At 38.9% G+C, this 14,790-nt stretch overlaps 1 protein-coding gene across 1 annotated transcript; it reads right to left on the minus strand.

The window, feature by feature from the left end:
• Positions 1-9,990: 9,990 nt before the first annotated feature.
• On the minus strand, positions 9,991-13,301 carry TSPYL1 (TSPY like 1). Its single transcript, XM_057740130.1, has one exon. It carries the CDS (start codon positions 13,211-13,213, stop codon positions 11,903-11,905), a length of 1,311 nt encoding a protein of 436 aa, XP_057596113.1. The 5' UTR covers positions 13,214-13,301; the 3' UTR covers positions 9,991-11,902.
• Between the last annotated feature and the right edge of the window lie 1,489 nt (positions 13,302-14,790).

Consider the following 14,790-nt stretch of genomic DNA (forward strand, 5'->3'; position numbering starts at 1 on the left):
TTTTTATACAATTTTTAAAGGTTACACTACATTTACAGTTACTACAAAATATTGGCTATATTCCCCATATTGTACACTACATCCTTGTAGCCTTACACCCAATAGTCTGTACCTCCCACTCCCCCACCCTTATATTGCCCCTCTCCCCACCCCCACTGCTAACTACTAAGTTTGTTCTCTGTATCTGTGAATCTGCTTTTTTGTTATATTCAGTAGTTTGTTATATTTTTTAGATTCCACATATAAGTGATACCATATAGTATTTGTCTTTCTCTGTCTGACTTATTTCACTTAGCATAAGGCCATCCATGTTGCTGCAAATGGCAAAATTTTGTTCTTTTTTTATGGCTGAGTAGTATTCCATTGTGTATATACAGCACATCTTCTTTATCCATTCATCTGTTGGACACAGGTTGCTTCCATATCTTGGCACTTGTAAATGCTGCATTATGAATGTTGCAGTGCATGCTACATATCAAATTTTTTAAAAGATTTATATCTCCGCTACTTGAAACATCCCTCTCTTTGATAATTCCTGTCAATAGAATCATTTTCCACTAATAACAGCCTGCCCATTCTTTAAAACTCCATTCAAGCCTACCTCATGTAGCTTGCACGAGGCATTTTAAATAAATTAATTTCATAAATAAGAACCCAGGAATCACTGAGAAGTTAACTCATCCATGGTTGGACGTGTATTAATTGGCAAATTGCCTCCTCCCATCTCCTATACCTTCCTTAACCACCTTACCGTTCTATAGATCTTGTTACCTTTGCCATCCAGTTGTACTTATTTATCTTCTATCTTTAGCTTTCTTGGTTGTTTCATGCAGATCAGTCTCCCCAACCCAGCAAGACAAGGATGGCTGCATAGTGGCTTCTCCTTTAGCATAGTGGCTTCTTCTTCCTACTGTATATGTATAGTAGCTGAGTGAGAATCTCATAGATTTTAGTGAAACTTGACAATTTGATTTAAATGAAGATTTTAAAAAGGTTTTACCAAAGTGAATAATATGGCTATGCTGGTACTTACAAACTGAAGTTTTGTGGCAACTCCACGTCAGGCAAATCTGTAAGTGCCATTTTTCCAAAAGTATTTGCTCACTCATGTCTCTGTCACATTTTGGTAATTCTTCCAATATTTCATACTTTTTCTTTATTATTATATTTGTTATAAATATAAAACTTTAATGGATGAAGAGTTGCTTCTCATGAATGAGCAAAAAAAGTGCTTTCTTGAGACAAATCTACTCCTGGTGAGACTGTGAAGATTGTTGAAATGACAACAAAAGACTTAGAATATCACACAAACTTAGTTGATAGAAAAGGAGCAGAGTTTGAGAGGACTTCAATTTTGAAAGAAGTTCTGCTGTGAGTAAAATACTATCAAATAGCACCGCATGCTACAGAGAAATTGTTCATGAAAGGAGGAGTCAATCTATGTGGCAGACCTCACTGTTGTCTCCTTTTAAGAAATTGCCACAGACACCCCACCTTCAGCAACCACCACCCTGATCAGTCAGCAGCCATTAATATCAAGGCAAGAATTTACAACTGGCAAAAATTTACAACTTGTTGAGGGCTTTGATGATGGTTAGCGTTTTTTAAACAATAAAGTATTTTTAAATTAAGGTACGTACAGTTATTTTAGATATAATGCTATTGCACACTTATAGACTACAGTATAGTATAAACATAATTTTGTATGCACTGAGAAGCAAAAGAATTCATATGACTCACTTTATTGAGATACTTACTTTATTGTGGTGGTCTGGAACTGAACCCACGATATCTCCAAGATATGCCTGTATATATTCATCATAGCTTACATTTATTTTGTGTCTTCTATACACGAGACACTTACACACTTAAATGTGTTATCTCATTCAATCCTCACAACACTCCTGTAAGATGGTAATATTATCACCTTCACTAAATGACTTTACCTCAGAAGGAACTGAAGCAAAGAGAAATTGAGTCATATATCCAAGGTCACAGAGCAGTGAAAGAGCCAAAATCTGAACCCAGGTAATCTGACTGAGGAACTTGTGCACTCATTCATTATATTATTCTTCAGTCCTACACAACATATAACATGAGAAGGCATTTTCTTAGAAATAAGACCATAGGGCCATCCAAATTTAATATTAAATTACCCCCATCTTTCTATTCCTGCCCCACACCCACCAAACAGTGACTATTGTTGGGAAAGCACCCCATTACTAAGGGGAGAAACAGGAATTCATGACCCTCACTTCATGCCTTAACAGTTCTCAACTCACTAGATATAACATTCCTTTTTTGTTATTGTTGTTATTGGTGTTGTACAGACCCCATCTTACTAGAGGAGGGCAGAAGGCATGGGCTGGAGTTCCAGCTCTGCCTTTTATGAGCTATAGAAATCCGGGCAAGTAAAAGAAAATAATTCGTAAAATATCTGTTTTAATTTGTAAATGCTTGGGTATGCCTATATTAAATTACTTGAAGTACTTAGATGATTACACCTATAGAAATAATAGTTCTTGTATTTTTTGGAGATTAACCTCTTTTCAGATACATGGTTTGCAAATATTTTCTCTGATTTCATAGGTTGCCTTTCACTCTGTTGATTGTTGATAAAATAAAACTCTAAGTCTTCAAAGAAACAAAAAAACAAAAACAAAAAAACCCCACAAAACTGTCTCAAAAAGCTTTGTGTCAGTTCAATTGGCAATTCTTTTCACTCAGTGTTAGGTAATGATGTATTTTACAATCAATGTTTTAAAGTGAAGTTGCTTTCAAAAATGGAATATATAAATAGTGCAAAAATTTTTTTCACGTGTAGGATAGTGGTAGGTTCTAGGCTTAAACAATAAATTTTTCATCTAAGTGAATATTCAGCAATGGATAATTAGTTTATATGGGGCACTGTCCATCACACTGCAGGATGCTAACAAGCGTCCTTAATACTCCTCATGAATTCCAGTAGCACCCACATTCACTGTATTGATAATAACCAAAATAACTGGCAAATTTCCCAAGCAACCTCTAGGGGAGGTACACAAACACATTGAGAATCAGTTTTTTTAATGCTTGTGGATGTGGTATTCCCATTCCTGGTCACTAGAGGGAGGAAGTAGTATTTAAAATAATCTATTATATTTAAAATATTTTACAAAACAATTTAAAATATAATAGCTGGCCTCATTATTTAAAAAAAAAAAAAAAGCACTAAACCAAGAAAGGAAGGAAGGAAGAAAGAGAAAGAAAGAAAGAAAGAAAGAAAGAAAGAAAGAAAGAAAGAAAGAAAGAAAGAAAAAAAAAAAAGAAAAAAGGAAGAAAGAAAGAAAATAATAGTAATCCAACTAGTTTGTCTTTGGTATTAAAGTTTAAACTGCTCCAAAGAGAATATTTATGCCAATTTTATAAACCATACATTCATTAAAAGAACTACAGCATGTTTTCAACATGTTTCATACTCTATGTTATTAAAATTGAATCATAATGTTTTTTATACTTAGGCTATCACTGTTACAAAATTAAAATTTTCTCAGACAAGCTTGTTTGGTTATGATGGCTCCCTGTGACAACATTTAGTGCCCCCTGCCCCCCCCCAAAAAAGCCTTGCTTTTCCCAGTCATAAGGGAAATCAGAGACAAGGTCTCTGACCTGAGTGACCTCATACTGAGTGTGATGGTTAATTTTCTGTGTCAATTTGACAGGGTTAATTTGACAGATTAAATATTATTTCTGGGTGCGTCTGTGAGGGTGTTTCTGGAATTAGCATTTGAATTGGTGGACTCAGGAAACTATTGATAGATTGCCCTCCCCAATCTGCGTGGGCATCATCCAGTTCGGGAAGGCCTGAATAGAACAAAAAGGTAGAGGAAGAATTTGCCCATTTTACTTCCTGCCTGAGTACTTGAGCTGCAACATCAGTCTTCTCCTGCCCTTGGACTGATATTCATACCACCAGCTCCTCTGGTTCTCACACCTTGGGACTCAGATGGGAATTATACCATTACCAGCTTTCCTCAGTCTCCAGTTTGCAGATGGCAGATCATGAGACTTCTCAGCCTCCATAATCACACAAGCCAATTCCTCATAACAAGTCTCTTCCTATTGCCTGTTTCTCTGGCAAATCCTACTAATACACTGAGTAAAGACACATACGTTGAACGTTGAATCAGACAGATCTTGCTTCAAGTCTCAATTGTGCCACTTACTAGCTGTTCAGTTTGAACAGGTCACTCGACTTCTCTAAGCCACAATTTCCTTATATATAAGATGAATATAAAAAAAATTTACAGGACTGTGGTGAAGATGAAATATGTATAAAGTGTTTATCCCAATGGGCTGTCTATAAATAAAAGCTGACTTGGTAATTTTCATTATTTTTATGCTAAGGTTTACCAACATTGAATACAGTGCAGACAGTAAAGAATCAATGTCAAATTCTATGATGAAACTATAAGTGTATCCAAGTTCAAAGATGAAAGAAATCCATAAAGGGCGAAGCAGTAAGTTAAAGAAAGGAGAGCTGAATTGGACCAAGTAAATATAGTTTGAAAAATCTGAGAAAAACATGAAACATTAAGACACAGTAATAATAGTTGTCTGCTATGTTCCAGTTATTTCTAAATGATTCCAGACATATAGTATATTTCCATAGAAAAAAGTTTATTGCTGGAACTAAAATGCTTTACCTCATTCTTCCACATAGTATTACTTTATACTTCTACAATACTTTAAGAAAGAAAAAAAAAAAAGGTTACAGGAAATCTATACCTTTAATAGCTAATTGGAGAGGATTCTTCAAAACTGACCCAAGAGTAAACTTCAGAAGTTTGGCCATTACTTACAATAGTTGACTACAACAGCACCTAGACTACCATGTATTCACCAGTTCTTAGGCCCATCTCAACACAACTCTTAACTGCACTGTGCTAAGAGAAGGAGGAGCCTGGTGAAAAGAATGATAAGTATAAAGTGTCTGTTATTACGTGTTACACGTAATCACTCTGTTGATTCAAACCTCAATAAATATACATTCTCTACATTTCTTAGCGATATCAACAGTTCTTTACATCTCAGTTGCCAAATTACAGAATGATAATAAGACACTTGATATTTGGCCCATTCTGTTCATCTGAGGAAAAATAAAACTAAGCATTTAATTCAGAGTAAATATCAAAAATTATATTTTGAAATACAAGAAATAGATATCTGATGGGGTTTGGATACCCTCTATTGATTAACATAAATAGATATATAAAGATAAGTAAACATATCCTTTTTAAAACCATTTATTAATGGATTAGGAATAAATTTCAATTAAGGCCAAGATATTTGTACTTAATTAGGATTTTATGTATGTTTTTATGCCAAAATTACAGGCTGCTGCAACGTGGTAGAATGTGCCCTAGCCTGAAATAAGAAACTCTGATTGAATGCAGCCTGGAAATTCATATGCCTAACAATTTGTGGAGAAGGTTATGGAGACACAGATGTGTACTTGAAGTAGAACTGGCTCAAATTGTGACTCATGGGGCAAGGAATTCAACTGTGATTAACGGAAGGTCAGAGAAGCATCTTGTAGGCATCTGAATGTGCAGAGATGGAATGGGAAGCTCAGGGAGATTCTTGAGGGTGCCCCCAGTGAGACTGTTATTGAGTATATCAGTATTACTTACAGAACAATATGCCCCGAGCAGACTTAACGCCTTCATTGACCAGATGACAGAACCCCTTGGTTTGTAAGTTAAGGGAATCTCCAGAGAGATCAAGTTTGGCCTGGAATTAAGGGAGAAAAAGTTAAAAAAAAAGTAATTCCGAGATTGGAACTATACTACAGCATAAGAACAACCTGCAAATAAAGTCTTCCAAGTAGAATCAGCAACTTTTAAGCACAGAAGGAGAGAACCGAAACACTGGCAAATGGAGTTCTAGTTTCTGAGTTCTCAAAAATATTTTAAAAGCTGTTATTTATTGAGGTTATAAATTACATACGCTAAAATGCATGGAACTTAAGTGTACAGTTGGACAAGTTTTGAGAAATGGATATATCTGGGTTATCATCACCCAAATTAAGATATGGAGGATTACTCTCACCTCTGAAACTCTGTTCATGCTTCTTTCTAGTTACTCTCCCCAACCCTGAGGCAACCACTTTTTGGATTTCTGTCATCATAGGTAAGCTTCCTGGGCTACTGACTTTCACATATAAGGAATTATACAATATATACTCTTTTACCTGGCATCTTTCACTTAACATAATGGTTTAGATTCAACTGTGCTGTTCCATGATCAAGTTTGTTCCTTTTTGTTGCTGAGTACTGTAGTGTTCCACTGTATGAATACATCATAATTTATTAATTCACCTGTTGGTGGACATTTGGTTTGTTCCAGTTTTGAGCTGTTGTGAATAAAACTACTATCAACATTCTTGTGCTGTGTGTAAATTATACCTTAAGAAAGAAAACGATGACAAATACCAAAAACAAACAAACAAAATCTATCATTAGGTAACATCTTTGGTCACTTAAAATAGCAGAGAGAATGGCTGAGGCAAAAACAACAGTAAAGTGGTAGGGGTTAAATGTTTAGCACTCAGTGTTAATGTGATCAAGGAAATGCAGATCAACTCAAACTGGGTATGAATACTGACTAGAAATCAAGTGGAGAACACACTATTTTCCAATACTAAGCTTTCCTGAACTCTGGAATCAGAGTCTGAAGCTTAAAAAAAATGAAGACTTGGAAATGAAGACATTCACAGGCTTCTATGTACAAATCATGCTTTCTGTAGCTGTGGCTGATTCTGTAATGCCAATCTCTGCTCCATCAGTGGGCCTCAGCCTCAAGAAATGTGTGCTGAAGCCCTCAATAAGACCCATATTTCTAGAACTTTGTAAAGGAGTAAATCCCAAAATAAGTTTCTACATATATGGTCAATTTGGGGCAATGCTGGGTTTTAGCTAGAGCTGTATGAAATAACCCACCTTCACCAATAACTCTTCATGATATATGCTTCCTAGTTACTTGTTTTTTTAATTAATTAATTTATGGCTGCATTGGGTCTTCGTTGTTGCACGCAGGCTTTCCCTAGCTGGAGCGAGCAGGGGCTACTCTTCGTTGCAATGCATGGGCTTCTCATTGTGGTAGCTTCTCTTGTTGCAGAGCACGGTCTCTAGGCACGCAGGCTCAGTAGCTGTAGCACACAGGCTTAGTTGCTCCGCAGCATGTGGGATCTTCTTGGGACCAGGGCTCGAGCTTGTGTCCCTTGCACTGGCAGGCAGATTCTTAATCACTGCGCCACCAAGGAAGTCCCTCTACTTACTTCTTATAGTCTTCAATTATACAACAATCTTTTAAATATGAGTATTCTTACTACTTTAATGGAAATTGATCAGGTCTATAAATTAGGCTTTTAATTGTGCACTTTTGTAGTTTAAATTTGTTTTCTAATTTTGATGACTGATTAAAAATAAGCTATATAGCATCATTTTTAATATTTCTCCAACTGTTTATTTTGAAAAATTTCAAACCCACAGAACTTGAGGTAGTAATATTAAAATATTAATACTGCCTTCAAAAAAAAAAAGCAGTGATCAATAGAGGTAAAAAAAAAAATCACTAAGAAATTTTCTTTTTTGACAAGGAAATTTGAAAGACAAAGCACATCTGCCAATTAATGGACTGCATCTGGGAGGAACTGGCACACTTTTCTAATCCCTCTGCCAACAGTGCCCCAAGTTTTCTAATCCCTCTGCCAACAGTGCCCCAAGTTTTCTAATCCCTCTGCCAACAGTGCCTCAAGGGCAAGGACAACCTTCACTTTACTATCTCATATAATCCTTAATATAGTATCCAATACAAAATAAGTAACAATTGCTGCAAATTGTAACTTTCACTACAATGTACACCTCACTAATTTTCAAAAATAAAATACGCTTTATAAGGAAGGTACAGAAAAGAACATAAAAATATAAAATAAATATTAAAAAACAAAATAAAATATGCTTCTTCAAGTAGTGAGCATTGAATTGATTGGTCCAATGCTAGATTGGGATTTTTTTTTTCTGTTGCTGGCCAATTGTTAAACTTTTGGAGCCCATGTAACACACACAAAATAGTGTGTTTAATGACTGAAACTACTTTTTCTGAGCTTCATGTACATCTGTAAACCAAAAAATACAGAACATTTTATCCTAGAAAAATAGGAAGCCGTAGGTTCTAAATATTGTTAGAGACTACTTTAAATAACCAGGAGAACTATCAGTGCAAATGTGGCACTCAGATCTACCCTACTTATACCCCAAATCAGTTTTACACAATACATTTTTACAAAGTACTGAGTATATCTTAGGTACTCAAGAACAAATCAATTAAAGACATTTCATTTACCTTTTACCCAGTGGCTTCTAGCTATACCCTATACATCTTGAATTGTAGCTAGCCAAACCTTGCCCTAAAGTCACAAAAAATTTCATGGGAAGAAAAGAATAACATGTTTAATTTTTACAGATATTTTATATGCTTTGATGTATTCATCAAGAAGTCTAGAACTATGCTGTCCTATATAAAATTTACCAACAGCCACTTTAAAAAATAGTAAGTAGGGGAAATTAATTTTATTATTTTATTTAACCCAACATATCAAAAATATTTCAATATGCAATCAATATAAAAATTGAGCTATTTTACATTCTTTTTTTCCACACTAAGTGTTTGAAATCAACTATGTATTTTATACTTATAGCAGATCTCAATTTGGACTAACCACATTTCCAGTGCTCAAAACTCACTGGTGACAAGTGGCTACTGTATTAGCACATATCTAGAGTCTAATTCCCCTTCTATCTCGTGTGATAGTCACCTTAAAACGTACAAAAACAAAGCACATAAAAGTTGATCCAAAGTTAAGCATTGCCCTGTTAAAATGGCAAGTGAAAAGTTCTGTTAATAGTGTTTAGACCTTTTCTAAGTATTTAAACAAGAAATTTATGTAAGAAAGGCTTTGCATATTTGCTGACATCAGCTTTACAAATGCCTTGAAAACTGTTTTCTTCTTTCCTTTACCTCATCAAAAGTTTTTTCTGGGTACTAAGTTATTTTGTTCTTCTTTTCTATTTGAGTTATTCATTTTGTGAATGAATAACCTATAAATATTTATCTGGTGACAACTATGGACAAAACATTATGCTAGATGCAGTAAGGAAAATAAAAGACACGTTACCTCTGCTTTCACAAAGCTTTCAAATTAGAAAGGAAAAGAGTGAAAATCATGAAAGTATACCTCTGTATTTTACTGTATCACTGTGTCAATTACTTGGACATCAGTCTTTCCCCAATTCTTTAACAATAAATGGACTTATCTTCCCAGGGCCTGACAAAATGCCTTAATAAATATTTGTGGAATTCACTATAATGAATTGTTATTTTCTAGAACAGAGGTCCCTATAAAGTACACCAAGTACATAAATATTTCATCTTCCCTAACAAGAATAGAAAAACTATAAAGAGTTATCTATGACAGGCCTTAAAGGATGTGACACAGACAGAAGGTGATGAGGTTTGAAGAATTAACTAGTTTTCTACAGTTGAAAAAGTGTGAGATGAGTATATCACTCATGATAAGAACTCTATGAATGTTTGCTTATTAAATGCACAAGTGAATAAAAAGAACCTGAATGATCTGAGAATATCATTTATAAAGATAGAAATGGAGGCTTTAAGGAAATGAAGGGGGGATGGTGCTACACAAGCTGTATGGAAAAAAATGCAACGGTGAGTAAGAAGTTGCAACTGTTAACCATTTAAAGTAAAAGCAGCAACAACAAACCTCCCCACCTTGGAAGGACAGTAGTGTTCCTCATTTTCTTACTTTTGGGAAAATGCCTATTGTATCCATTTAAGAACTTTAATAATTCCATAACTTGCTGTCACCTAGAACAATTTCTTCATGTACGTTTATGCGCAGGGTGAGAAATAAGAAATCTAGTAGAGTAATATGCTTTTATTTTACCATCATGCATATAAGGAAAGACAAATATATATATCAACGGTATACTTTCAATTAGACAAAGCAACCTCACAAGTATTTATGCTATTTAGGAAAAGAGACACATCAATTACTAAGTTGTTAACCAGGCAAATTATGAAGTAAGACAATTAAGCCACACATTTTTAGTAGGTTATTTTTCCATGAAGACAACAATTTCCAAAGTCTTAAAAGTGTGACAAGAACAAGTTATTCAAATTAAATTTCTAAGGATAGTTTTAACAAAAACAAGTTGAAATCCGTTAGAGATATTCATTTAAATCTCTATATTGTACAGGAAAATACAACTGTTATATTTCTAAACGTTCCCAATTGAAAGCAAAATAAAGCCTGTACGGCTCAATTTTTCCAGAAGCAGAAACAAGAGAAAATAACAGGATTTTACTAAATACTAGCAACATGAAAGACAGTATTAATCCTCGTCATAAATTAAGTCAAATGAAAAAGACAGAAAGCACTCAAAGTTGTGCTGTTTCTTTAAAGAACTCTACTCTAGACAAGGTATTTAACATTCCAACCCCCTTCAATTCTCCCATGTCAATCCTGAGAAAAAGAACTTCTCCCATCACCACTGAGAGAGAAAGAACCTTCCTTGAAGGCTTTCAATCAATCTTAATTTTAGGCCCAATTTTTATCTGGCTCATTTTTGCCTGTGGTCTTGTTTAGTTTCCCATGCTTTGGGCACCCACCACAATATCTTTAGTTCTTCCACCCATTATGGCCTAGATATCACTTTTCACTCATCTAAATCTGTCTCCCTTTAAACATTCTAGATGTTGCTAAAGGGGGTTTAGGATGGGGAAGAAAGCAGAGGGAAATAAGAAAGCTGGCAGTCTATTATACAAGACAACCATCCTTGGAAATAATGGAGAGAGCCAAATTAAAACTAAAAGACTTGATTTTGCAGATGTTTATGAGCTATCACTTCTTTCACGAGACAGGAGAAAGGCCATGGAGAAAGTGTACTGCCACCCTGGCACTTAATCACACTCAGGATGAAAAAAAGGAGGCAAAAAGAGGTACCTAGGTTTTGGGTAAATTCACTCGTTGAGGCTGAGAAAGCCTGGTACTTTTAATGGACACCATCCTCAGACCAACCTGCCAGGAGGACAAGACCTAACCTGTCACCTCAACCACTTGCCTGACAGTTAATAGGGTTCTGGATGATGGGAGTGGAGGGAAGGGGCTTGGGGGTGGGGAATACAAGAGAAGTCCTTTGGGTAGAATTTTTTGTGCGCTGGCCGGAAACCTGGAGATTGTTTACCAGAAACCAGAGTGCGGCCGACAGTGGTCTAAAATGTTCATCCATAGGTAGCAGCCAAGGGCACAGCCAGTAGCAGGCAGCGATAGGAGATGACCAGAGGCACAAGAAGAGCAATGGAGTCACATAAATCATACAGGCCAAGTGGCCCACTGCTGTTCTCCCTTGATACCATTAATGCCCCGCAACTGCCCACAGTCTATATGCCTGTACTGCAGTGGGTAGAATGCACTCCTAGACAAAGCTAGAATTTCAAGTATAAGAGGCAGATCAGAGGCCCTGGGAACAAACGGAGTCCAAGTAGTGCAGATAAAGGCAGTGCAATTTACAATATCACGAGCTTGACTTAGCAGTGGTGTGAATCATGGCCATGCAGCATGTAGTATTAATGCAGAACAGCATGAAGGCCAAGTGAAAGTGGAGGCGCACGGCCATGATGGTCTCAATCTTGAGGCTGAGAGAACTGAATGTCCAGAGGAAAAAGGCTGCAGAAATGTCAAAGAAAGAAAGGGGGGAAAAAAGTAGAAGGCATACCCATTTCTGTTGCCCAAGCACAGGTCCAGCAAGAGGCGGAAAGGGACCATCTTCAAGGGCAAAGTTTAACCAGACTGGAACCCAAAGGGCCTGGGGATCTCCACTGGCTCCCTTATTGGGCGACGTCTGGCTCTACGGACTCCTTCACGCAGCAGGTAGTATTGCAGTGGATTTGGCCACAGGTCCTCTTTGATAATCTCAGCAATCCTGTCAGACTCTGGAAGGCTGTGGTCTGAAAACCAGGTGAAGAAATTGCAAACGACCTCTTGGTTCCTGCGAATGAAGGACTGGGGTTCATGGCCCCGGCGCCATATGATTGGAGTGGAAAGAGACACCACTCGGCCAGAGGCTCTGACCTCATATTCCTTGACAATCAGCTTGTTTCGGAAATAGGGGTTTCTTCTAAAGAAGAACTTGAACTTGCAGCCTGTTCGAGGGTGCCTGAGCTCCTTCACCTCCAAATTGGTTATGTATCTTAACATCTCTGCATCTTGGCCCCTAATCATGGGGGACAACTGGGGGTGGTTCCGAAAGGCAGTGACCCAAAAGCCCGGGATATTCTGAATGATGTAGTTCCTCCGCTCCAGGTAGTGTCGACGCATCCGTCCAAACTTATGCTCTAGCTGTTGAAACGCCCGGTCAGCCTGAGCATTCACCGTGTCCAGTTCCAGCTGGATGGCCTCCAGAGGGTTCATGCGGAGATCCATGCGCAGGGGCCGGTGCCCTGCCTCCTCCACCACTCTGTTCTCCACCATTTCTACTTCTTCGCCTCCTGGCTTCTCCTCCACCTCCATCTCCTGCTCCACTCCCTCCTCCTCCTTCACTCCTTCCTTCTCCGCCACCTCCTCACCCGCTGCGACTGAGAAGACGGGGCCCTCTTCAGTCTTCACTTCCTCAGCCTTCGCCTCCGCCACCACCTCCGACCCCAACCTCTCCGCGTCACAGGCTTCTAGCGCCTTCTCCCCATCCGGGCCTCGCGGCTCTTGCCGCCAACCGCCACTTCCCACGCTGCCGTCCGTTGCCGGGGATACAGACGCCTTTTCCAGGCCCTTCGCGGGAGGCGGAGGCTGCTCTTGCCCCGCTCGGGGCGCTACGTCACCGCCACCCCCACCGCCTCGGGTCTGGGGCGTACCGGCACAGCCCGGGTCTGGGGGAGCCGTGCGGGGGGCACCGCGCTCCTCTGGAAGCTGCGGCGGGGGGAGCGCCACGGCCTCGCAGCTCCCCTCACCCGTCTCCGCCATCACCTGTGACGCCTCGGTTTCCTCACGGAGCTTCAGGCACCGGGGAGAGTCCGGGTCTCCGGGGGCACGGTCGGGGGTGATGAGACTCTGGGTTTCACGGAGAGGTGTCCCCTCCACCCCCTCCAGGCCGCTCATGTCGGCAGCAGCCAGACAAACGGAAGGCTAACGGCTGTTTTCCTCACAAAAGCCGCGCTGCGCGATAACCGGCCTCTCGCACCACCCACTCTCTAGTCTCGCGAGCGTCTCCGTGAGGATGACGTCAGGGCTGTAGCTCTCACAGCGACGCGAGAACTCGCAGGCCTGGCTGTGGCTGACCTGGTTACCTGTGGTCCAAGCGTGTTCTCTTAGCTTTATTCTTATGAATTTAATCGGGTGGAGTGGTGATTTGACTTACGTAAATAAATGTGGCTCTCGCTCAGAGGCTGCAGCAGTGAGGACCCTCCCGGCGATGCATGTGGAAAGTACCTCCAGCTCGTATGCTGGATAATTGTAGGGATCCCAGTACTACACTGCCTGCTGTCTCCTGAAAACATTTTCTCTGGTTTTCGGTGTTTTCTAGGTAGGAAGGTAAATTTACTCCCTGTTATTCCATAATAGCCAGAAGCAAAAATCTTCTCTTTATTTTTAAACTAAGTTGAATAGCAAATTGTTTCCCTTTTCTCAAGTAGAAGTAAAATGAAAATATTCCGACCTCTAATATAACTGGAAGAAAAAGCAACTGAACGACTTTTTACCACGAAAGTGATGCATGTTGTTCCTTGCTAGTCTTACCTTTATAATCTGCATCAAAGAAGAGCTTGTCCTGCATAACGTCTGCAGGAATTAAGTCAGAATCAATTTGCTAAATCTTGCTCCATGGCCCCTCACTGCAGGAAATAGAAAAGCTATTTACAGCCGCATAAATTATTAATCTGTTAACGAGTTTAGTTCTGCAAGGAGGTAGGAAAGTTTGGCTCTGGTCAAGTATCTATTCATGGTAAATTAGCTCATAGAATTACCTTTAAAAGGGATGTCTGTGCCTTTGGATGCTTTAGTTTGTTGACTTGTGAGGAAAACTGGTGTTAGAGAGTTAGGAGGCCTCAGAGAAATACCGGTGAAGGGGCCACCCTCCACCATTTTTATGAAGAAAATCGAGTTAAAATGATAACCGAGGTGGTCTTAAGTAGAAAAGAAACTGCATGATGCCAACTTTCAGTTAGTTGACTCAAGGTGTAAAAGAGACAAACTTTTTTTTTTTTCGTATTTGCTTTGCCTTATTTGGTAGACTGAATAATGGCCCCCAAGATGTCCATGTCCTAACCTTCAGGACCTGTATGTTATCTTACGCGGCAAAAGGGACTTTGCAGATGTGATTCGATTAAGGATCAGGAGATTGAAAGATTGCCCTGGATTATCCGGGTAGATGGACCCTGTGTCATTACAATGATAGGAAGGAGGTAGAAGTGTCAGTGAGAGATGCGATGACCAGAGCAGAGGTGAGAGAGAAAAAAAGAGATTTGAAGATGCAAGAAGGAACGAAGATCCAGGGAATAAAGGCAACCTCTAGAAGCTGGAAAGGTAAGAAAATAGATTTTCCCATAGAGCCTCCAAAGGAATGCTACCCTGCCAACACCTTGACTTTATCTAACCTCCAAAAATGTAAGATAATTTGTGTAGTTTTAAACTGTTACGTTTGTGGTAATTTGTCACAGCAGTCTGAAATGAATACTCTT

This window comes from Hippopotamus amphibius, chromosome 6, assembly GCF_030028045.1.
Source record: "Hippopotamus amphibius kiboko isolate mHipAmp2 chromosome 6, mHipAmp2.hap2, whole genome shotgun sequence".
Classification (NCBI taxonomy): Eukaryota; Metazoa; Chordata; class Mammalia; order Artiodactyla; family Hippopotamidae; genus Hippopotamus; species Hippopotamus amphibius.